Source organism: Hetaerina americana, unplaced genomic scaffold (assembly GCF_022747635.1).
Source record: "Hetaerina americana unplaced genomic scaffold, ioHetAmer1.1.p SCAF_10, whole genome shotgun sequence".
NCBI classification, from domain to species: Eukaryota; Metazoa; Arthropoda; class Insecta; order Odonata; family Calopterygidae; genus Hetaerina; species Hetaerina americana.
The window spans coordinates 64,263,807-64,288,258 of NW_027286070.1; the positions used below are offsets into that span (position 1 = coordinate 64,263,807).

Consider the following 24,452-nt stretch of genomic DNA (forward strand, 5'->3'; position numbering starts at 1 on the left):
CTACAGAGCAGGTTAAAATCAAAGTTATTGCGTAGTTGAAGCAGTCAAATAAATCCGATCCTTAAACCAAACAAATATTACACCCACTAGCTCATGCTGTTCCTAAAATGACCCTGGGCATCTTAAAACCTGCACGGAATAAATTGAACTTTTCAATTTTATTTTAGGCAGGCAATGTGATGTAGAGGTCATTTGACAAAACATTGAAATTAATTTGATCCATTCAGTGAGAGAGACTTTTAATGGTCGAGTAAATTAAATGCACCTCAAACACAGTGTACATGGCAACCTACCTTTATTTATGGTTATAAATTTACCATTTTGAGTTAAAACATTACATAGATTAACCTAATGTACATTAAGTGTCCCTCTCGACCACATTAGACTATAAATTGGTTGGGGGATATAGATTTTAGAAAACACAGATATATGTAACAAGACAAAATTCATTTTACTAAGTGATATTGTTGAAAGCGTCCACCAACCCATTTGGAGGACTTTTAAAACTTATTAAGTTTTTCCTGTTATTAAATTATTTTTTTCTGAAAATTAAACAATGATTGAGCTTTACCTTTTATTTAAAAAAAACTAACCTAAGTGGCTGGGGACTATTTACATTGGGATGATATTACATTTCACAAGAGGATAATTCAGTCATCATGATAGTCATAAGTTGTTCAAGATTCGTAGTAGCGTTTCTTCATTGTGCGGTATTTACGAAGCATATAAAGAGCTTCAACTTCCTTAACAACAAAATCTCCTCTGGCTATTAAGGTTTTTATCTGTTTTGGGTCATCGACGTCCTTGTTCTTCATAAAAGCTGTTTTTAAACGAGTTCTGAAGTAGTCATATCCCTTGGGGTAATCACGGCCAAGATGAAGTAACTAATAAAAAAGAAATGTCTAACATGTAACACTCACTCAGGAAGTGTTTTTATACCTCTTAGCAAAATGAAAGACAAGTCATTCAATCAAAACATTTGATCAAGGTAGGTAATGGCATTCCTGATTAATTGCCCCAACCATTAGGAAAATATCTAACGAAACACCACAACTCTAGGAAAACATTCAATAAAAACCAGAAAATTCTAGAAATACAGAAATATTGAATCGCATGCCGATTTCGATTGACTCACAGTTTTATAAAGGCGAATCACCTCGGACCTTTGAGACATAATTAAAAACCTGAAACAGACATTATTATAGTGTTAATCAATGGCAACTGGCAAGATTTCCTGAAAATTTGGTCTTACTACATGCAGCTTCGCTTCAGAAAATAGATAGGTAAACGATTGCCTAAAACTAAACAAAAATAATTTGCCGTGGTAATAACAGTCATTTTAAAGAAGACAAGAATTAAATATTATTATTGAATGACTCTGTTAATGAATGATTACCTTCCTTAGCTGAAGCCAAACTTATCGATAACGAACTTAAATGTCTCTCTCGAAATCAGCTGTTACGAACCGTCATTTGTTTCGACAATTTCGCAACGCATTCACAGCCACTGGCAGATAATAAAAAAGTCATTTCTTTTCGGTGAACGTCAAGGCCGTCGGCTTTGAAATCTTTTGCGGTGGAAAAACTTTCAGTGTTATCGTAGACGCCTCATTGGCTGGGTGCGCTTCATAAGTTTTATTCTACAGAGAATTTCTAGCTTTGCATTCTACTTTCTACGGCTCAAGCCATACAACCACAAAAGAAATCCAGTCACTGTACCTTAAATGATCCTATTTTTCGTTGTTTGAGAGGGTTCGTCATATTAATTTGGTAATTTAAATCAGTTTACTCAGTTTGATGGCTTATCAGTGATCACCTGAATACTTTCTCTGTCTCATGTAAAATTTTAAAATGTTTATTGAATACGCATAATAACTGGGCGAAAAATAGCTATCGCTGTAGTAGATCAAGCGGATCAAGGTTGCGGGCAGTAAGGAACTAGGGGTCGACAGGTCAAGGCGGATTTAAGTCAAAAAAAGCAATCGCTGTCACAGCTAGTAATTGGCCCCTAGTATCTCGGTTGAGAAAGGACCATAGCGGCACACTAATTTGTTTCTTGCCTGGACTTGACCGCTTATTCTCTAATTTTTACTATCGTAAGAAACCGCCAACATTGCTTTGACTATACTGGTTTTTTAACAGCAGCCTACATCGAGCGTCAGAAAGTCACCTTGTAAAATAATGGATAAATTAAATGCTTTTGATAATGAGTTGCGCCCAAAAATCATCGAATGGCTTGACTGGGATAAGGTAAGTTTATCAATGAATATAAAGATTTTTTTCTTTCTCGATTAGATTAGTAAAACTGACAACTAGCTGATATTTCCGAGTGGATTATGTCGCACATTTTATAATGCCACCGTATATTAGATTTATAATATTTGGGTATTTCTAGTCCGGGCATTCTCCCCCGCACGATTGCATAATCAACTGCATTATTCCGTCGCGGGCTGCATTTAGCGGGAAGTTTCGTTATGTCGGGTTTTTCGGATTTTCTGTTAGAGCCAATGCATTGGGGATTTTATTTCTTCTCTCATCAAAAAATTGTTTATGGAATTCTGAAAATATATCTATGCTAGGAACGCAAATTTCCATGGACAATTGTGGAGTTTTTCGTCATCAATATATGATTTAAAAGCATGCATACTTATTGCCAGTTGTATATTTAAAAACATCAAAGGTCATTGGGATAGCCGATATTCAAGTTTCTAAAAGCTTGTCCTTACCAATGTCATCGTTCACTATTATTAGCATGTATGCAGTTGTCCTGAAGCATGTTATATTTATGGTCTGTTTTAAAAAGCCACTTTAAAATTTTCTGTTTTTCCCTTAAAGGTTCTCGCCTTGGCTCAGATTTTTCTACAAAAAGTGTACCCAAGTTTGGCATAACCTCCCTTTAAACTAATGTGCTAGTTGAATAGTTCAATTAATATGTTTTCCTTTTCTCTCATTATTCTCTGGCATTCTACAAATATACCTTTTCAGTCGAACTTCTAAGCCCCCCAAAAAGTAATATATGCATTGTCAATTTAAGTTTTTGCATATAGTGATTTTATTCTAGTATCATCATGATTAAATAAAGAGTAAATTATTTTGATTGCAATTCTTAGTTTTTACATAGAAATTATTTTATTTGATGATTGTGGAATAATATTATTTCACTGGATGGGATAACTTTATTTTCCAATAAATTTATTGTTCCACCTCCTGAACCCTTCATTGAAAAGATATTCATCAGCAATTTGAAGAAATCAATATTTTTCTTTGGCCAAATACACTAAGCAAAAATGTTCTGTAGAGTCTTCAGCCTATTAGAAATGATTAACTGTTTTAGATGCCCATATAAATAATGATTTGCAAATGCTTATAGATTAGAGTAAGGGCAGTATTGAGGTACATTTTTCTTTTACAAATGATTGTAATGAGTCATTTAAATGTTTGAAAATTCAAGTATTAGATTCTGTCAAATGAAAGTCACCTTGATTCTCTAGAAATGTTCAGTTGAATAGGTGAGATTTTTTTGTAAATATGTTGCAACCTGTAGCAGTACAAGATGCATGATACAACAATAGTTATTTAATATCTAAATGGGGTTCGTAATTCTTTTGAAGCACCACAGTGTCTCAAATATGAAAGGGTATTATGTACAGCTGATTTTGGGCAACTGTAAAATGCATTTTTGTGTTTATATAACAGAATTCTGCAAGCAACTGTACAGGCGCTCCTTGAAAGTTTGTGGTTTTCATTTTCTGATTCTCACTTTCCCTTCTCCTCTCACCAGCTGACTGCCGGGAAAAAGTGTACCCATTAAATATCTGTCTTTTACAAGTCCTGAAACTTCGATCTTCCTTCTTGTAGACATTTAGAAATTCTCTCAGGGAACTTGGTCATTGTTTTCCTTTATTGTAAATCATTTGTTATAGTTTATTTAATATTATTTTGGGTTCAAGACATGTTAATTACCTTGTAATTTCGTATATTTCTCATATAGCAAAACTTACAATTGTCACCTAAAAGGAAGGCAAAATTTGCTGTCATAGTAAGGTTCCCACTTATGGGATAAATGGTATTGTCTGGAAAAAAACATTGTTCACTCATTTAGGCCTCAATGAAATTGTAGTATTTTTGCTATGCATTAGTCATCCATCACTTAACTTGACCAGATGCATAGAAAAATTAAATCATTCAACTATAAAAATTTTCTATTCTTTTACAGAATGAAAAGTCGCGAAATGAAATTCAACAGCTTGTTGATGTTGGTGCAGTTAAAGATCTTCGAAAGTTGCTGTTAGACAGACTTAGTTTTGGAACAGCTGGTCTTCGTGGACGTATGGGTCCTGGCTATTCCCAAATGAATGATCTTGTATTAATACAAACATCACAGGGTTTGGCGACATATCTTCTGGAGCAAGGGCCAGCAGATGCCAAGAAAGGTGGTGTAGTAATTGGTTATGATGGACGCCACAATAGTAAGAGGTAAAAGTTGACCTTGTGTATAATGTAACTATGTATAGTTAAAATGACCAATTGCACCTAATTTAAAAGAAAAATAAATATGCCATTTCAAATTTATACTAAAGATTAGTCCCTGTGCCAATAGTTTGGACAGTCTCTGGCAAACAAAATGAGTTTTTGAATCAATTGAATTCTTCTAGCTAAGAGCTATCAATGCTGACATTAAAATGGGCATTCTGTCGTGGGGTGAACATTGATACCACATTGATAACTTTGTTGGTGATGTGGGCTTCAAATTCTAGACATCAGGTTGTCATAAGGCTCAAATAGTTGATCAATATATATTGAATCTTAGAAAGAATGCCTGTGTTAAAACTCCATGCATAGAAAAGATGCTAAAAAGAAAGCTTTATTCTCCAACTATTTGTGAAGTAATACCAATATATGTAGTATTTTAGGATTTCTCTGACACGGCATTTTTTCATGGAATAATTTATTATTTGGTAAATTCCCATGTATTGGTTACTTGCTTTCTCAAAAGTTCTTACTGTATTTTTCAAAGGCTTCCATTTTTATAATTCATCATTAATATAGTTCTTGCTCTTATCAGAGATGGACTTTAGTTCCTGAAATGGTACCTCATGGAGTTCATTGTTGTGGGAGGTTTTAATTCAAAATGTTTTGGAAACCACTGCTTTCAGAATTATTTGCTCATCCAGGCCTTAAAGAGAAGTTCATTATGATTATTTAAATTTCTTACCCATTTTATTCTATGATCTTTTTTCATTTGAAAAATGTTGCATATATTTTGCTTTGTAAATACACCAGAGTGCACATGAAGTCTCGGTGTTCATCCTAATTGACCAATGAGTAGACACAACATTAGCCACACAAATACATCGGTATACCTAGTTTGAGTTTGTACACAACATAAATTATTTAACTTACCATGAATGCAATAAACTTCAAAATTGGTCTGCTTTGATATTTGATTCAGACAATTTTGTTGAAATATTTGAGTTCACAGGAATTTATAATAATGTTATTATAAATTTTTATTCAAGTTGGCTACAAAGTAAGATAGAAACTATCCAAACAAATTAAGTTGCTAAAAAAATGCAGAACAAACTCGTATACATCTGTACACAACCATGTAGATGAGGGGAAACTTGTGCACTAAAACTCATAATCTAATAATAGCAGATGGACAGCATTCTATGTATTCTTTAGTCTTTAAATTTTTAGCAATTACAGATGTTTTCAAGATCTTGAATTCGCTAGTGGCTTCTACTTCCTAGTAGCAAATTTGATCATAATCAATGGTGAAGTCATGTAGGAGTGGGCGTGATGCATATAAATGCTGACATTCTAAGTGGACTCATGTATGAGTTGATTCCTGTGTGTATTTGCTGATTTTGTATATATATTGCCAGAGATATGAGTAATACATTAGTTGGCCTTGTCTAACAAAAATGAATGGATGTAGGGCCTCTACAGATGTTCTTACTTATGCACCATTGTTTGACAAATACATTAATAATATATAGTTGTGAATCCAATATCCAAGAATGAAGTGTTTTTAGTAATATATCATATGATCAATATATCATTCCATTGTAATTGTATCTGATTGCTTGGGAAAATGATTTTAGTTTGATTAATTGATCACGATCTCAACAGAAATAGCATAGTCAAATGGCCCGTGAAATAGCATAATTAGTTAAAATTCAATCATGAAAAAATGATTATATTACAAAATTTTATTATTTATTTCGGATTACTTTATGCACATCCCTGATAGTATTGCCTTTTTTCAATGTGTTAATGAATGTACATTTTGACCACAAGCAATTTGCTTTGTGCAATTTCTTTTGGAATTATTATTCAAAATGTCATTTTGCTTAAATTTGCAAAATATGGATATATCGTCATTACCAAATGGCCTATCAGTAATAATTTAACTGTGGCTACTTCTGCAAAGCAGGAAGTGGAACATGGAAGTGGGTTAGTGGGAATAGCTGATTTGAACTGATCCCATAGTAATTCCACCTTGAATAAAAATGGCTTGGTTCTATAGCTGAGCAATATACTTGACCAGTTTCATAGGTGATTAGGTTCAAATTCCTACCTCTTCATAATTCTATGTTTGTGATGAATCTCTTTTGTATCAACATAAACCAATGTGTGTGTGTTTGAACAATGGTCATGTTAGCATTTCCCTTCCAATTATTCCATAGTTATTGTTTCATTAGAAATGCTTTCAGTTGGCCCGCTTTAATGATGTTACAAAATACCTTTAGCCTCTTGTTATTGATGCTATATTCAATATGCTTTTTGCTTATCATGATTTTTGATTCAGTGTTCTTTGGTTGATACAAACAGCATACCAGCAGTATTCTGAGTTGACCAATTAAAGATGATACAGTACTTTTGGCAATAAGTCCAACAGGACTTGATTTAGAGGCTGGCCACAGGATTGTTAGTTGCAATATCAAAAACATGTTTTCATGTAATCCAAGGATTGACTTCACCTTTCTTACATTTTTTTAACATCTAATACTTTTCATTTAAACATTCCAATGCTACTATAGTGAAGAAAATTATGTCAAAGTTATTTCCGCCAGTAGTATATGTCATGTATGTATGGGTATTAGAGAGGTGAAATAGGTTACAAGGCCAATGTGTGTTGAAAACAAAACCATAAGAAAGCAGCAGAACCACCGTAGTCAATATGACTAATAAAAAAGGGCTAAATGTGATAGGCTAAAATACTTGAAAAACCCCGAGAGTTGAACCAGTGGGTGAACCAATATGAATTGATATTGAGTCATGCAACATTTCTCATTTCCATTGCTACCAAATTTTCAATAGTAGCAAGTAACTGACCCTTTGAGCTCTTTAGTTTGGCTCTTCTGCAAAGATAACGAGAGTCCATTGAATGCACAAACTAATTAAACTATTGCACAGGAAATAATTCAGCGAGGGAATTATGAGAGAAATAATTCTGCTGATTCTCAGTTTTCCTCTGTGAATAGACCTATGAAGCTGCTTATCTTCCAGGTCTTCCTCTATGTTGAAATGTGATTGGCTTGTTTCTCCCCACTGGAAGGGTGACTGGAGAAAATTTTCTCTAGCCAAAGGCAACACAAATTAATGGGAAACATGAAATCAGGGCAGTTCCATGTCAATTATTCTGTGAAATAAAAACATCATTCACTATAATTAGGAATATTCATCATTGTGCATTGAGATAGCTGTTACAATTACCATTACGTACTAGATATAATTGCACAATCTGCAGCATTCTTGAGGCACTCCCAGCCATCCAGTTAATGTTGTTTCCCTGCCCCAATTTGACACTCCATCAACTCAAAAGGGTCGGTAGGCTGAACTAAGCTGTATATTTCTCGTTGGCAATCTATTTAGCAACATTCCTGACTCCCCTTTTTTCATCTATGATTGTGTTGCTGGGTTAATTTGCTGAAAAGCATTTCTGATTGAATAAATTGGCACTTATTTCTTCATGTACTGGCATAGCTATTAATATAAAGATTGAATGACTATGATTGTCATGTTTCTTATTATGCATAAAAAAATTATATTAAGGTGATTTTCTTTAATTCTGTGGCATGAAAAGATGTGTTTAATAATGTATGATATCACAAAATGTGCTCAGTTAAGGAAGAATGTTTCTCGCTGATTACTAGATTTTTATAATCTTTTATACCTTTAAAACTATTTATCTATGTCCCTATACAACTTTCTATGGTTAAATTTGCAATGCCCAACTGTTAACATGTGGGCTATCACTATTAATGTTAGAGTCAATTTGAAGGATTTAACAATTGAGTAGTTTTATTTAATGGAAACAATTCCATAATTGAAAGACTATAGCAGAGTGGTATTCCATGCCAAAATTTATTTCTATTGCTTTCATATTTGGCCATCAAAGATCTTTTAGAGTTACTCTAAAAAAGTTGAACTGTTAAAATGTTAATTGGCAAATAAATTAGTAGTATATTCCTGGCTGCTTTGAACAAGGAGGGATTCTCAGTGACACATTTGTAACATTGCATAGTTCAAGACCAGTGTTCTTTCATCCTGCCCCATGCTAATGCATGTCCTTTTTCTGATTATGATTTACATGTATTTTTATGGATTGTTAGGTGAAATATGCAATTAAGTTATATTAAGTTATTAATTAAGTAATTAATTAATGAAGAATAAACTAAGGTCTTAGGGTAGGAAGAAAATAGGAATAGGGAATTGACTAATTTTAGTCACTCTCAAATGTAGACTAGGATTTGATTTGTGCAAATGAATTGTTATCATTAGTGTACCAAGTTTGCCTCTTGATTATATAATTACTAGCTATTTTGTCGGCAGCATAAATACAGTTATCACCAGGTCTTGAAAATACAGCTCTTATCTGCTAAAAGTGGGTCGTGGTAATACAGGGGTAGAGCATTGGACTACTTACTGGAGGGCCTGGGTTTGATTCCCAGGCATGCCTCTGGGTACTCTCAACTGCACCTGCATGCTGTGTGATTTTTTGGGTACCAGATCTTCTTGGGAAACCATTACTGGCACAGGGAAACGAACTGGCCCACCTTCTCTAATGTGTCAATGCCACTCACCATTGGGCTTAGTATTGGGTGAACTCTACTGTCTATCATCTATCAAACGACCGGTTGATTACTGTGTTTATTGTTTTTATCTGCTAAAATTGCTGTTATCCTTAAATACCTGCAACTCCCTCTACATACTTGAAGCAGTGGTTGCAAAGTTTTCTTGGAAAAGCTTCATGTCCTTCATACATTAGCTTTTGATTGAATTGAGTACTTGAATTGATTTGATTGAAAGAGAGTACTGTCAACTGCGGTCATAAAAGTAATAAGGTCTGTTGTGCCCACCACTTTGTTATGATCGCCCATAGAGTATTTCCCTAATCTCCATAGGCTCTAAAGATTGTGAGCCCTGGTATTTAATGAGAGTAATTGCTACTGCAGGGCAGATGCACAATATGTGGAATGTAATCTCATCCACCTCTTCACACCGCCTGCTTCTTGCCATATCTGGTATTCCGAGAAGGTGCAGGTGTTCTACAGCCTACAGTTTCCAGAGATAAGTCTTACTGTCGTCCTCAGTTGACTTCTGTTCCAGGAGTCTTTTGTTTTATCATGGTCTTGGTCATAGTACTTCTTGATAAAAGTAAATAATACAATCAAGGAATAGTCTTGTGTCATTACTTATTGTTAATATTTTAATAAATTAGATGCTGGAGTAAAGTGATTAAACGCCTCTTCATATAATATAGGCACAGGAATCCTTTTTCAGCCAGTCTTGTAGACCTACAGATTACCAGTCGTTGATTTGTGTTATATTCAATAGTCTTTTTCATGTACATTTCCATGCCAGGTTGAAGTACCTCCATTGGTGGTTGACACCTCTTATTTAATGGTCATCAAAAAACTTTGGCTTCTGTGGAAAAAAATTGCATGTCAATAATTTACATTAAAAGTTAATTTGTCAAGTAACTCTTGCTCATTAATTTTTTTTTCTGTCAACTTTTTTATTTAAAATGTGTTGGAAAATGCTTAAATTATTACTTGACATGATGTAAGTTAATTCTTCAAACAAAAAAGGATTCTCATGAGAATAATTTTAGGCAACAATGTGAGGAAAACCTGAGGAATTCGACTTTTATAAATGCACCTTACTATATTAGCTTCTGGAATAATTCATTTTCATCTTTGAGAAAGAAATAAGCAGTTTTTTGGCATGACATTTTGCAGGTCTCAAATTATTTTTGTTATACTATTATGAGGGTTGACTTAAAAATTATCCCTAATTTAACTTAATGGAAATAAATTTTATCAAGCTGAAACTTTTATTATGCAATTGTTTGAAACACATTACAACTTAGTTAAATTTAACAGCTAACTTTACAAAGTCTAATAATAGCTATAGTTATTTAATGTTCTCACAATCTATTTTTGTTTGCATTATTTTTTTCTGAATGAAGTGACCAGGAATAATTTGTGTGGTATTTTGTTTCTCGATTCACATTGATGTTTTCTTGATTAAGGTATAACTTATGACCCTGACACTAAAAAAATGGCCATTGAAAGTTTTATATTGAGTACTAATGTTTATTTTTCAGGCAATGCTCACAAATGCATTATTTTTATTTAAAAATATCCTTTTGTAGTATGAATTATTTGCTAATGTCATCTGCAGTGTTAAATAGCTTAAAATCAGATAATTAATGTGGTTATTATTAGTCCTATGGCGACTGCATAGGTCTATCAAAATCCAATGTACCATTTTTGTGTGTTTTTGATTGATTAGTACTACACTTTGTTCATTACACAGTGGCAGCTACTAGTCTGTGATAATTAACACTATTTTTTTCCATATTGAGAAGAATTAATTGCTACCAATTCTCAATGAAAAATAATGGTAAAGAAATCGTTAGGTAGGTGTTAAAATGGGGTGGTGTGTTATCCATATGTGTAAAGAATTTGGTTGCCACTTGCAAGACCTCAGGTTGCGAACTGATTGCTTTCAATCTCCTCCCTTCAAGTCTATGTATAGTTTTTTGGGTTCTGGATCTTAATGGGAAGCCATAAGCTTTAAGAGAGATGAAACTGGCCTTCCAACTTTGATATTTTAATATCTTTTCTCTTTTTCTATGCCAAAAATCATGTCACCAATCTGAGGATTGGTGACATGATTTTTGGCATAGAAAATTTATGAGTGATAACTCAAGTTATTTAGCATTTTTGTCTTTTGAATGAATAATCAGCTGCCATTGTAAAATGATCCGGGTATTGTTAAGTGTTAATGGTGTTTCCTTTTATCCTTCAGCCCTTGATTTGCAACAAAGTAGTTTGTTAAATTGGCTTTTATACAATTGCCACTAGAACATGGATTTTGGCGATACCTTCTTAGCCTACCCAAGTTCATTTTTTGTGGTGTATTTTATTTATGCTTTAATGTTTCCAGGATTGGTTTCACAATTTTTTGAGCATGTTTTTCTACATTTTGATCTACTTTCTTTTAGTTGCTCTGTTTCATGTAATAAGTGTGCATGTGTAAAGATTTTAATTTTGTGTTTATGGAGTAAATTTAAGAAAATATTTTTCATATATATCAAAATATATTGCAAATTGTATCTCTCATTATTTTTTTATCCATGTCAGTTTGTTATGGCTGTTCAAAATTAATGCACACGAGTGACTTTAAGCACACATGTCCTAGAAGTGCCATCTACCCTGTAAACACTACCACTAGATGATGCCATTAAGCAGCCCTAATGTCTTAAGCAAAGGAAACCGCCTTTCTCGAAAACCATAAATAGTTGTTTGGCATCACTTTGTGAGAAATATTTAGGGAGTGTTTGTGTAAATTTTCATGGATATGGGTATTAGAGCAGGCTATCATAGCCAGTAAAACTGATGCATTGAATTTTGAATGAACTTAGGAGCAAAATGGCTCAATTCCATGTCCATAGTAAATGATTACAATTTCATTTTCGTTGAGTAGATTTGATATCTTTTTGACATGGCATTCTTCGCTATCCTAAATGATTGGGGATATATGTTTTAAACTTATAACTTGAAACTGTCTTCATAAGTAGGTGTAAGATTTCAAGTAGTGAGTTCATTGGCCAAAGAAGATTGTGGGCATAGAATGTCACAAAGCAAGTGTGTTGGTATGAAAACATTGGAAGGTGAAAGCATAGCAAAATTTCCAGACAATAGTTACTCCAATTTCCCAAAAAAATATTTAAATATATTTGTGAACCTTGGGGAAGACTACAGTAATGTCACGCAAACCTCCATTTCATTTTTGCTCTTTCTGATTCATACTGTCCTCATTGCCTGAGGTCTTTATTTAAGGGGATCGAATGTGCGGTGGCTATCATACTGGCTCCCCACCCAGAGGGCTGGGGTTCAAATCCCAGTGGTGTTGAGTATTTTTCAGAGGTATTTCAATCCCTACTTGAGGTGCTTTGTGGAGGGCACTTTGAGTGAGTACACTGTCCGTCATATGGGACGTTAGCTGCTGACCCCTTGGTGCCTTTCGTAAAGAGTAGGCTAATGCCAACGCCAGGTTTCTCTCCACCCTTCATCCTTTCCTGTCCATCCCCTATGGCACAAATGACCTCAGCTGTCGGTCACCTCCCCTAATTACTACTACTTCTACTCTTTCTTTAAGAGTCAAGGACCACTAATAATGATGGTTCAGTCCTACATGCTTTAATTGATTTTGTGTCACCTTTATACTTGTTAAGTGAGCTCCTTGTATGGGAAAGTCTTTTGGGAAAAGTCCTGGGATTGATTTTTTAAAATTGAGTAATGCACTATCAATTTCAAAATTCTGGGTAGTCACTAGTTCAGGAATATGCAAGCAAGTATTCAGTATGTTGACAGTCTCTTAGTCTGTGATAACTGCATGGCACTTTGAGCCATTAAATATGAATATGTCGCTGCAAATGTAGCCAAAGTGAGTCAAAATATGAATGATAGATAAACATTTAAAATATGGATAAAAAATTCCTCCTAGAAAATATATTTGGAAGAAGGTCCTGTTCTGGTGCTAGGCTGTGCCAGGTGAAGCATTTTATCTGAATAGTACCCAGTATTTTTAGTTTCTAAATTAAATTTCATGTTCAAGATTTAACTCGGAAAAGAAATAATGGCATAGCCATGAAGTTAGAATGATTTTTATATTAATATTAATACAGAGTCATTTGTGCTTCCAGTTTTCATATTCCAGAGTCTTTCATTTATTGTAAAGTAGGGGGGAACCTCAGCCATAGTCTTCTGCGTAGGCTTTCTAAAATATTTTGCACAATAGGCCAACCATCCTGAATACTCGAAAACTGGGAATAGATTGAGATTGGGGAAAAGTTTGAAAAAACTAGACTTGAGCAGTAAACCTATAATTTCAGTGAAAAGAAAATGTTATTTTTATCAGCAAATCTATATTAGATAGTGGAAGAAAAAATCACTCCTGTATTTTTTCATACGAATTAGTGATTGACTAATCTAGCAATTTCTTTTTGTATGCTACATATTTTTCAGGAAGGTAAATAATTGTACTGTACATTACATCTGTATGAGTAATTTGATGGGGTTTTCGTGCAGTTATTCGGGTTAACTGAATGTTGTACTGTGAAAGAGTTACCTATCTACCACTGAAATAATATCTGGATGATTTTCTAATTAAGGCTGCTGTTTAATTTTGTTAATTTGCTCTAATTATGCAAATAGGCATCTCCTGGGATATAAGTATTTGCTATGAACAAGGTAGCCTCGATCTTTAGCCTCTGAAAGTAGACACAACCTGTTTGAGAGTCACTCTGGCAAATTTACCCATTAGGTCACTTAAAATTGTGAATAGTATCCCCCTTCACTTCTAAGTTCCGTTTTTTTATTAAAACTGTTAACCTGATTGAAAAGTGATTACATTTATGTACTTTATGATATGAAGTAAAAAATTAAGCGTGAAAACAAGAACTTCATGATAAATAGTTCTTTTCTACCTTTCAGAGAAACAACCCTCCCCCCATTAATCAACTCTTCCTCTCTTCTATCACTTTTGCATGAAATAAATGAATCTGGAAAAACTGGGCGTGTAGGACCGACATCACTACCGTGCCAATGGTATATGTTAAGCATATAAATTTAAACTAGGTGACATGAAACACGTTAGGTGATATTCAGAGAAAAGTTGCAAAAAGCACAACCTTTCCCCTTGCTGCCTCCGCACGCTGTCTACAAGGGTTTTATTCCTTGTTTGCATTTAACTTCATTTTGGGTGGTCACGCAACAGTTCATGTCTCATGTCCACTCAAATAGAAATGCACAAAATATTTCAGGTGAACTGCCAGCCATCCAAAGTGTACATGCGATCATTCCTTGCCCCACATATTGGTGTGTTTGTGACTCAACACTTTTGAAAAATGATGATACATGGCTATAAAATTCTTTGAATAAATGCCATTGGGTTGTCGGGTTGTTTGATGGGCCTCAGAGGTAGAAATGTCATGGAATAGTTGCATTATATAGTTACCATTCCTCATTACCAATGTGGGATGTTTCCTTTGCATACATTATTTGAAGCAAGGTTAAATGTGGTTTGTTTCCAATTGTCTGTTGCATTGCGATATGCTTCCCATTTCTTTGACTTTCACTCTTATCCACAGCTGTGACATTAGATGCCAATCTGATCCAATGGATGTGCACCATCATTGTCATCTGGTAAAAGTGCTACCTACCTTTTGACAGCTTTCACCATATCTGGCTACCCTTACTTAGTTCAGCTTGCTGGTCATAGCAGTTTCCCAGGGTGTGGCACTAGGAACCATAAGGGAGAGCAGGTCACCCTGTGAGAAACGGGACCACCTCTGCTGTTAGTATGTTGAATCAAACATCCCTAGATTAAAGATGTCATCCTTTGCTAAATCAACCTGACTCCTAAATGATCACAGTATTGTAGTCATAGCTGTTTTTGGGTTTTTCAGTGTTACCCTTATGTTTACGCCAGGATCCTTCTTCTAGTGGTGATAACAAAATGAAGTGAGGACTGGACTTTATTATGGGATAGGTTCAGCTAGGTACAACTTGATCTGCTCTTTTATCGTAAATGAAGTAATCAGATTTCCTTTTACATAGCTTGGAAACCCTTGTCACTGCCTAAATTGTCATTGTATTGCTCTTCACAATTTCTCCTCAAGTGAATTTCATTTTATGTGGCCTCAATAATTCTTTAAATTTATTTATTAATCATGGGGATTTTATACTGAAGATTCAATTGGCGCTAATTTTTCCAGTGGCTCAGATGGTAATGAATTCATTCTCTTCAAGTATTGTTCTTAATGTATCTTTCATACTGCATCTTACTAAATTGCCATCAGTTTTATATTGGATTTTGTAAACTCCTTCCATTTATTCTGTCTGATACCTTCCCTACTCCCTTATTCATAATGAGGACATTACAAGCATATAGCACAAGGGGACTCGTTTACCAAATTTCAGGGGACAACAATTAATTTGATTGAAATAATTGTTATTAAGTATTTATTGTATGCATTTCTTATGGAGTAAAATATGTTTGTGGTTGGCACTACTCTGAAGTACCATCTGGAAATGGATGGTTTAGCATTGGTAATAATATGAGGGAAATGTGATCACACCCAAAAGCAGCAAAAAATGCAAGAGAGATGGAATTTTTATTTCATGAACAATCCCTAGTTTAATACTAATAATTGTTTCTTATAAAACTGTGAATAATAATGATTAATACATCTTGGGACTCCTCTGCTTTTGGTATTAGGGAATTGACCAGGTGAAGCAGTATACATGGTGATGCCTGCAGGGCAAGTGTTCAATGGAAGCTGTTTTTATGCCATTAATTATCGATTGTAAGCTGACCTCTGACATTTTTGCTGGGCTCTTGGCCTACAAAATTCTAATATGTGATACCACTACTCTGTTTAACTGCAACTGTCATTAGAATGGACTTACATATCTCATGCCCTCTGAGCTAATGTATGTAAGCTAGGAATAGGCAATTTCTATGACACAGTTGATAAAAATATTGGGAGAATCCATCCTCAGATTAGTATTTTATTTTATACTAACTCTTGCAAAACAACCATTGCGTCCACATTTTGTGCTGAGTCACGGGGTAGTTGGATTTCCATAGCATTCACATTGTAGCCCATTTTAGAGCAGCAATATGTTCATTTAATGTTTTTAAATGATGCATTCAAATATGTTCAGTTGTTCTGGGCACAAATGTCTTCTTGGCATAAAGAGTCAAGGTATAAATTAGGCTACACTGTACAACTTTACTTTTACTGGGGAGAGTGCTTAAAAATGTGTCAAAACTCCCATTCACTCAAAGTGAGATGCATTGTACTCATGCTGCATGATGAGCATTGGCACTAACGTACAGCACAGTAGAGCACAGATTATCTTCAGTAAGTTAGGGGAAGATCCTGCTTATTAATTAAAAATGATGAGCAATTGATGTATATAAGTTCTGGGGTATTATGGATGTATTGTCAGGGGCACATTAAATACTATGCATATATCCTTTGGTGAGATTTTTTTTCATTATATCTATTATCTAACTGTTCATTTCATCCGGTATATATTCTGAAAATTTTAAATAGCTCAAATTACTGCTTTAACCTTTACCTGCAGTTCATACACTTAATTGTTATGCAGAAAAACTAACACTGAAATTTAATGATTGTAATATCATCAATCACAAATTTTATGTGGAGTCCGTTGCCTGTCTTCTGACATAAGTCAGACAGTAATTTTTAAGTCATTAATTGTAATTTATGGCGGTCATTGCACAAAATGAATAAATATCCAAGTTGTAAAAAACAGCTGCATTGATATAGACTGGACATTCTGTTCTAAGTGTACATGTAGGTTCAGCTCACAATAGTCTTTTGGTGCTTTGCAATAGTTTGTCTACTAACATTCCTCCAAAAGCAGACAATTAAGAAAGGAGAACAAGGTAGCTTAGGGGTAGTGGTACCTCATGGTTTTGAGAGCAGTGGTCACTTGAAATAGCCTTTCAGAGGTCCCTGACACCAATAATTCCTACCATAACCTGTCACCTCCATTTGACCTAGGTCTTCACAACTAAAACATGATTACATAAGTGGCTTTCAATTAATGTTTTCTACTAATTTTTTTACTTTGCTTTTGTAATTTTTGCAGATAAATTCGGCACTGACCCCTTTTTTATCATTCTATAGGAAATTCCAATAAGATCGTCCGGTAAAGAAATGTGTGTTGTTGTTTGCTCAAGTCATATTAATGTGAAGTAATGATTTAGAAGACTCATTATAGTGAATTTGGATGTATGATTATATGTTATGTGAGTAAACTGTTGCAGTCCAGAAGGAAAAAACTTTTCTAATGCATTAAAGGTCATTAGCTGCTGAGATCAGTGGGGAAGGAATGGGACTGGCAGGAATACCTATTGCTGAAACCAACAGGCAATCTACTTGTCATTTAACTGGGAATTGAGTAATTGGTGCTCTACTGTATATGTGGGTCAAGCAGGAATCTTCAAACTTCAGTCATGAGCAGATACTAACATGCATGCAACCAAACATGGTAGCAGATGCTTCTCAGTCCCTGGGCAATATGCACTTGTTTCAACTACCAAGTAGTCACCATCAGTTATCTTGGAATCCTTTCAAAAATGCATAGACTCTTTAAAAATATATATGTGTGTTCCAAATGTATGTCAAATTACGAACATTGGCACATGGCATATTTTACCAAGTTTGCATGATGCATTGTACTGACAAATTCTAATTTGGTGTAATGAGATGTTGTTGTTAGGTATAATTATTGTAAAAAGTAGTCGAATATTTAGAGGTAGGGTTATGGTCCTTTAGAGTTCTGTGAACCGTGTAAACCCATGTCATCTCTTCTGTACTCAAAATAATATTCTTCCTTTTTGGAATCCTTTTTTTCTTTCTACCTTTTCTTCTTTGAATTTTCCCCATCCCCTCTTCTGTTCCAACCTTATAACCTAACTCCATTTGGCTTCCTCTTTATCCAGGTTATTTTTACATCATTCGCCATGTCCACATCTCAAAAACCTTGTTATATGTTGACATCCTCTTTTCTCAAGAACCAGGTCTCTGATCCATAAAGACAAAAAGTTCCCAAGCAATGGCATTGTTGATCATAGGCATATTCAGTGATTTCATGATTTTGAGGTGGCTTTGGAGTTTTTGTTCAGAGAATTTTGTCCCTCAAAATTTTTAATTACATGTCTGTGTTATCACAACAAATAAGAAAGGATTTCCTCTTGAAGCCAAATTTGGAAACCTTAAAATATGCATAAAGAAATTTTGTAGTAGTTGCCTTGGAACCAATGCTGTTTTATTATTATTTAAAACTCAAGTATCTTATGTTAATATTCTGTAAAAGGTAATTTTTTCACAAGGAAACAAGTTGACATAAATGCTGTTTTCAACTATTTATCAATGAAAGTTACAAAATTACCTAATTATTTAATGCAAGTTAAAGCATACTGAGATAGGTAGTAGCATGGTTTATGTGCCTTATATTTTGTGCATCCCCATCGTCATGAGTATGACGATTGTGTTGACATGTGTTATAAAGTCATGAAAGCAAAATAAATTTATGTATTGATTAATGCATTTAGTTAAATTAAATAAAGTGTGAACAAAGCATAATTTATGTCAGATAAATATTAAAAATTATTCCAGAAAATCTTAAATAGTTAAAATGATAACAGGTTGAATGTTGTGAGTTTTTCATTTTTCAACTATTCTTTCTCATTTCCAACATATTGAAGCTGAAGGATTCCTTGTAAATTGAATAAATGTGTAGTTGTGATTGATATTTTTGTTCAAACAGACAGAAGTGAGTGAAACCCTCAATTATAATATGTATCCACACAACATTTGACACCTCCCAGCACTAAATGTGCCTGTATGGCTAGTTGATTATTCTTCTTTGCATTCATATACAAGGCCTGTCCCAACAGTAGTAGGACTGAGCCAATTAAAAAAAATAAATTGCCAAAATCAATGCATTGACTCAGTCTTCGAAGTAGCACCCTTATGAATTCACACACCGTTGCTAGTGGGTTTTCCACACCTCGTGCATATTCTGGAAGACGGCACCCAGAATGGTGCTAAGCTCCCTTGTCATGGCCTGTTGTAACGATTTCACAAGCTGGTCTTTTATGTACATCATGGTGATTTGGTTCTTGTAGGCTTGGTTGATTAGTCATAGGCATTGTATGCATTCCAGTGGAAGTCTTCTCAGCAGTCATTAATTAGAGCATCTCTTCCAGCTCAATGTTTTTAAAAAGGTCTTCCATGGTTCATAAATGCCAAGTGCTTATGGATCTGCATCATGTTTTACCAGACAAGATTGGGTCTCTGCAAGTACCACATACAGTGTCTCATTTGCTTAGATCAATATTTTTACCAGTTTTCCCCCTGAAGTATGGGCTACTCCATGCCTCAGAATCTTCTTAAGTCTGAATCTGAACCTAAAGTCTTCTCCTACAATATTTTCCTTTGGTGAATGTTATTTTTTCCACTCCATTAAAAATAAATTGTCCCATAAAGGTAAAAAGCTAAATTTGTACTTATAGATGTACCACCCATAATTGGAGTATCGGCTTCAAACGCGATCATTGTTGATGAAATATCTACTGCAGTATTTTCTAAAATTAGGTCAAAATATCCATTTTAACTAAAATCTTTTTATTTCACCTCCAGTGAATACCAATGAAAGAAAATTGGAGAAAAATGTAATAAGATTTGAGCATTCATAGCTGCAGAGTTAGACTATAAAAAATGAATTCACTGTAATTAAATATTTACTTTTATCCTAATAAAAAGATTTTTAATGGAAGTGGATTGTTCTTTTTACTCAATGCATATTATGATTTCCATCAAATGATGACAAAGTCTGCAATACATTCGATTAATGAAGTGCAGTATCATAGAATAAGTGAAGTACTATTTTGGAAAATCAAAGACTGTTTCTGTCTGGCATCTTTGTGCTCAGCAATACCCTATTATGAGACACATCCACTGATAAATACCCATATATAACCAATAGGTAGGCAAGAGTTTTCTTAGGAGGAATGGGAATGTAAGCTTATCAATTCATCTTTTTATGAATTGTAATGGGCTATGGGTAGCGTGTGGCTTCAGTATTTCTCATTGTGTTAGTTACCTATTTGTCTTGAAAAATAAACAATTACTGCGTAGTATTAGGCGGTTGCTCTTTTATTCTTGAAGGCTTGAGGGTGAGTGCTGGCAAAGCCATGAAAAAAAATCTGCATAGTTAGCATGGCTTTTCCATGCACCATTGTAAATAGATACATTCAAGTTCTTAGTTCAGCTTTAATCTATTCTGCTTAACCTGCAGATTAACATGCCGTCATGTGAGTCCTAGATTAAATTATGGACTATTTTGTTACATGAAAAGTGCACATGCAGTAAATTAGTGTAAATTGTTAATGCTAATGAAGTATTAATTGTGTTGGCTGAGTATTTAATAAAAAATCTCCAAAACTCTAAAATTACTCGCAAAAAAACAAAGTTTAGTTTTTTTGTCAGTAGTTACAGTTTACAAGTAATTGAAGACAAAAAACAAAGCTTAGTTACCCAAACATGTTGTTGAAAGAAGAAATGACAAAGAACTTTGTCATTTTTGCATCCCAGTTGGAGTATTTGTTCATTATTTGAAATCTTGTTAGCTAGGAAGGTTCAAAACTTTTCTGTAGCATAATTAAAAAAAATACTAAATGATACCTTAAGCACACATTAATATTTAATGTAGAGTCACTTTCAATTTTGAGTTTAATTCACTGTTGGTTTTTTATTACCTGCTCATTATCGTTTTCCTCCAATTGTATAATACATTTCCATCTGAAAAAAGTATTAAATGCTTACTTAGGTGCAAACTACTATATTTTACAGCTTTTGGAATACCGTTATTCCCATGAATTCAGCAAATCATCATGCAGTTGGTATATATTGTTTCCAGACAATTCTACCTAACCCATTGTATTGTTAAAAAAAACTCATTTTTGAACGCTACATTATTATTTTGATGATGCATGTGAAATATTCAATTAAAAAATGGAATGCTAATAAATAATGAAGCGTATATCTTTGAGAGAAATATTAACAGTAGCAAGACTGGTTCATCAGAATTAAACAATGGTATTTTGAAATTGTACTTATAGTATTTCAAAACTCATAGTGTTTGCCTTATAGCATTGTGTGTCATTTTTATTTGTTAAATTTTACTTTCTGAGTAGTGTTGTTAATTGTTTGAAACTAAAAGTATTATGAAGATAAGTTATACTAATGACGTGGCCAAAAATCCTTCAAAACTGGAAATGAGTAAGTGCTTGTAAAAAGGTTTATATAATCTTGGAATTGGCAGAAAAATAGGTGTTTGAAAATATTTAGAATGCTTTTGCCTCAAGTATAGTGCAACATAAAGAATGGCCTTTTTATGCCTTTCATCTGAAAATCTTCATCTAATGATGTCATGTTCCTGATGAAACTGAATGAAAAAAACTGAATTCAATAAAATATTATTTTTTAAGGGTCTAAAAGATGACTTTTTTGATCTTTAGGGTAATAAATTTATCTTCAAATCAATATTTGCTCTAATGAATTCATCTTGTTGTGATAACCCCAAAAAAGAGAAGCCATAAATGTCACTTTTAGCTGTCATTCGGTAGAATTTCTCCATTTTGTAGATAACGGGAGGACAGGAATTACACAATTTATATTTATTGACGACCAAGGTTTCACCTCTGTGGCATCAGGGAATGTCACTCAGTGGTGAAGCCGTGGTTGTCGATAAATGTTATTTGTGCAATTGTGGTGTTTCTGTTATCTATAGAAGCCATCTCATTTGCCACTAGCCATGGTCAATATGAATAGTAGTAATGTTTACCAATGTGGTCCATGTTCACTCTCATTTTAAGAATGGTCACATTGGGAAATGCATTGAACCAAACTAATATTAGTTTTGTTCAGTTGAAATATGTTTAATTTGGTTAAATTATTATTTTACAAGAGTTGAGTAGATTATTTTTCCTTTTTTCAAATGTTTGCATAGAATATGTTTCTGTATTCTGTATTTTTTTGCTGTGTCAAAAACTTAATAATATTTGTGTTGTGATATTTTTTTAGTGCATTGAAGTATCTCTATTTTTTTATTTTTTTTTAATCTAGAGCGCATCTTATATACCATGATGTATATAGTTTCTTATTCATGCTATGTGAAATTATTTCTTGTCCTTGTTTTAATTGTAGAGATTATTTTATGTTGTATTATTATTTATAATTCTCTGACTTCATTAGTACTAATGTATTTTTATTTACCTCAACTTTAAGATTTTGAAGTAGTTGAGATTAGATGTGGTCAAAATTCAACAAAATCCCTTAAAATATGACTAATATGTGCTATCTTTTAGTTTTGGATAAGCAAGAAACATGCTCTTTAGGTACAGTGAAACCATAGCTTTTTTTTGCATGAACTAATACCCAGATGAATTGAAACATTGAATTACTGCATGTTTTAACATGTTCAGATTTGCAGAGCTAACAGCTGGTGTTTTCCTGAATCGTGGAATACCTGTGTACCTGTTCTCCCAAGTCTGCCCTACACCATTTGTTCCATTTGCGGTTGTTCAATCCAAATGTGTAGCAGGAGTGATGGTAACTGCATCACACAACCCAAAACATGACAACGGTTACAAAGTGTACTGGAATAATGGAGCACAAGTGAGTGAATATGAAACAGCAAAATTCAAAAAGTTGAATTATTTAGAATATAAGTTTCATTTGGATTTTTACTGAAAACGAATGGGACTTTTAAGTGAAAAGTGTTGCATACTTTTATTTTTTTTTAATCTCCATTAAAATCTCAATATTTTCATCTAAACTCTGCATTTATTTTTCTCACACTTCAATTAGTCTCCTTCAAGCATATTTATTCATATTCTGATTTCAAGTTAAAATTGGAAAAACTTGAAATGTGAAACATGAGTTTGGAATGGGTTCAACAAGATGAAGAAAATATTTTCTTATAAATTTGTTAAGTTATATGAATTAAATTATTGGTGGTAGAGTGAAGTGTTCTTTATATTATCTCAACCCAAGTCTTAACTAGTACTCCCTAATACAGTTATATCTTGCTTAATTGAAATTCACTCTGTCATTTCTTTAAAATAACTGTTCAAATCCCCCTTAATGTTCATTTTGGTGTAAAGATTAGTCACAAATAAGCTTATTTGTCAAACTAATTATAAAACATCTTAAGCAGTAAATCATAATTTTTCAGTATTGATCTTGAAAATTTTTTTAACTAATCAACAGGTTATGCTCATGGAATTATAAATGGTATTGAACTTATTATAAATTGTATTGAACTTGTATAAGTATTTATAGGTAGATCACTACAGCTCAACGTTGGTATTTGGCTATAAATATAGGTTTACACTTTGAATGAATGGTGGCATCTACGCATAATGTATAGATCATTGGTATTGTGTGACTTTGAAATAAAGAAATTTGGTCTAGGCTCCATGGCTAGGCTTTGATATAATCAATTACCTGTATTATGTTAGTGGTTTAAGTGAATGACAAATATTGCTGAGGGACTGCCTGTGTTTACAATGAAATAATAATCTAAAATTAAGTTATTGAGAAAGTTATTTCAATGTTCAGTCAACTCAATCAAGATTTGTTATCAAGTTGTAGGCCTAAGAATTTAGCGATTTCACCATGGTGAATGTAATTTTTAGAAGCCTTCAAAATTAAGCTACCATTATATTCAAAATAATTGTACAAAGGACTTGGAAAGTGTTCTCTGATCACTTATGTCATAGGACAGAGTATTATACAGATTCTGAAAGATTCATGTATGTGCTTAATACATGGTACATATTCATTGATGTAAATTTTAATTGAACTCCTTATAACAAAAGAAAACTATGCAATGGAGCCAAAATAACTGTTCGGAGTCTGGTTAACTTTCAATGACTATATTTGGAAAACTGTATTATTGTCAGCACTTGAATTATGAATAAATAATGATTTCTTTGAGATTAAATTATGTGTTTGTAAAAAATTGATCATAGTCCTCAGATAATTAATTGCTGTTGTGAAATTTCATTTATATAAAATATTTCTTTTAAATACAGGAGGGAAAGTTGCATCATTTTTCAAGTGCTGACTTATGAGAACAGTCCTCAAACTGTCCATCAATTTCAGTCAGTTGCTCAACTTCCCATAGGCTCCCTGGAATGATATCATGTTTGGCATGATGTAGAGACTTCAAAGCTATTCCTTAACAAAGTTAAATTAAATTCTCCACCTTTGACAGCAAGATTTATTCATGGAATATATTTATGCTTATTCATTAAGTGCAT

General features: G+C 33.6%; 2 protein-coding genes across 5 annotated transcripts in view; one reads left to right on the forward strand and one right to left on the reverse strand.

Moving 5' to 3' along the window:
* Positions 1-560: 560 nt before the first annotated feature.
* Positions 561-1,502, reverse strand: osi (electron transfer flavoprotein regulatory factor orsai). The gene is made up of 3 exons (XM_071598747.1): positions 1,397-1,502; positions 1,136-1,184; positions 561-884 (listed from the first exon to the last, which is right to left on the reverse strand). Exons 2-3 carry the CDS (start codon positions 1,172-1,174, stop codon positions 678-680), a joined length of 246 nt encoding a protein of 81 aa, XP_071454848.1. The 5' UTR covers positions 1,175-1,184; positions 1,397-1,502; the 3' UTR covers positions 561-677.
* A 13-nt stretch (positions 1,503-1,515) lies between these two features.
* The window catches only part of Pgm2a (phosphoglucomutase 2), a 36,659-nt gene continuing 13,722 nt past the window's right edge, over positions 1,516-24,452 (forward strand). The window contains exons 1-4 of one of the 4 annotated variants that reach the window (XM_071598745.1): positions 1,516-1,618; positions 2,142-2,249; positions 4,216-4,475; positions 22,611-22,803. In XM_071598745.1, the coding sequence (XP_071454846.1) occupies positions 2,181-2,249; positions 4,216-4,475; positions 22,611-22,803 (522 nt within the window). In that variant the 5' untranslated portion in view covers positions 1,516-1,618; positions 2,142-2,180. Of the gene's footprint in view, positions 2,250-4,215; positions 4,476-22,610; positions 22,804-24,452 lie in introns of all 4 variants that reach the window. The other 3 variants (XM_071598743.1, XM_071598744.1, XM_071598742.1) reach the window with 3 other exon arrangements.

Coding starts and splice junctions, on each gene's coding strand:
- osi (XM_071598747.1), bottom strand. CDS start 1,174: ATGTCTCAAAGGTCCGAGGTGATTCGCCTTTATAAAACT. Junction 885..1,135: donor TGATTCGCCTTTATAAAACT/GTGAGTCAATCG, acceptor CTTTTTTATTAG/TTACTTCATCTTGGCCGTGA.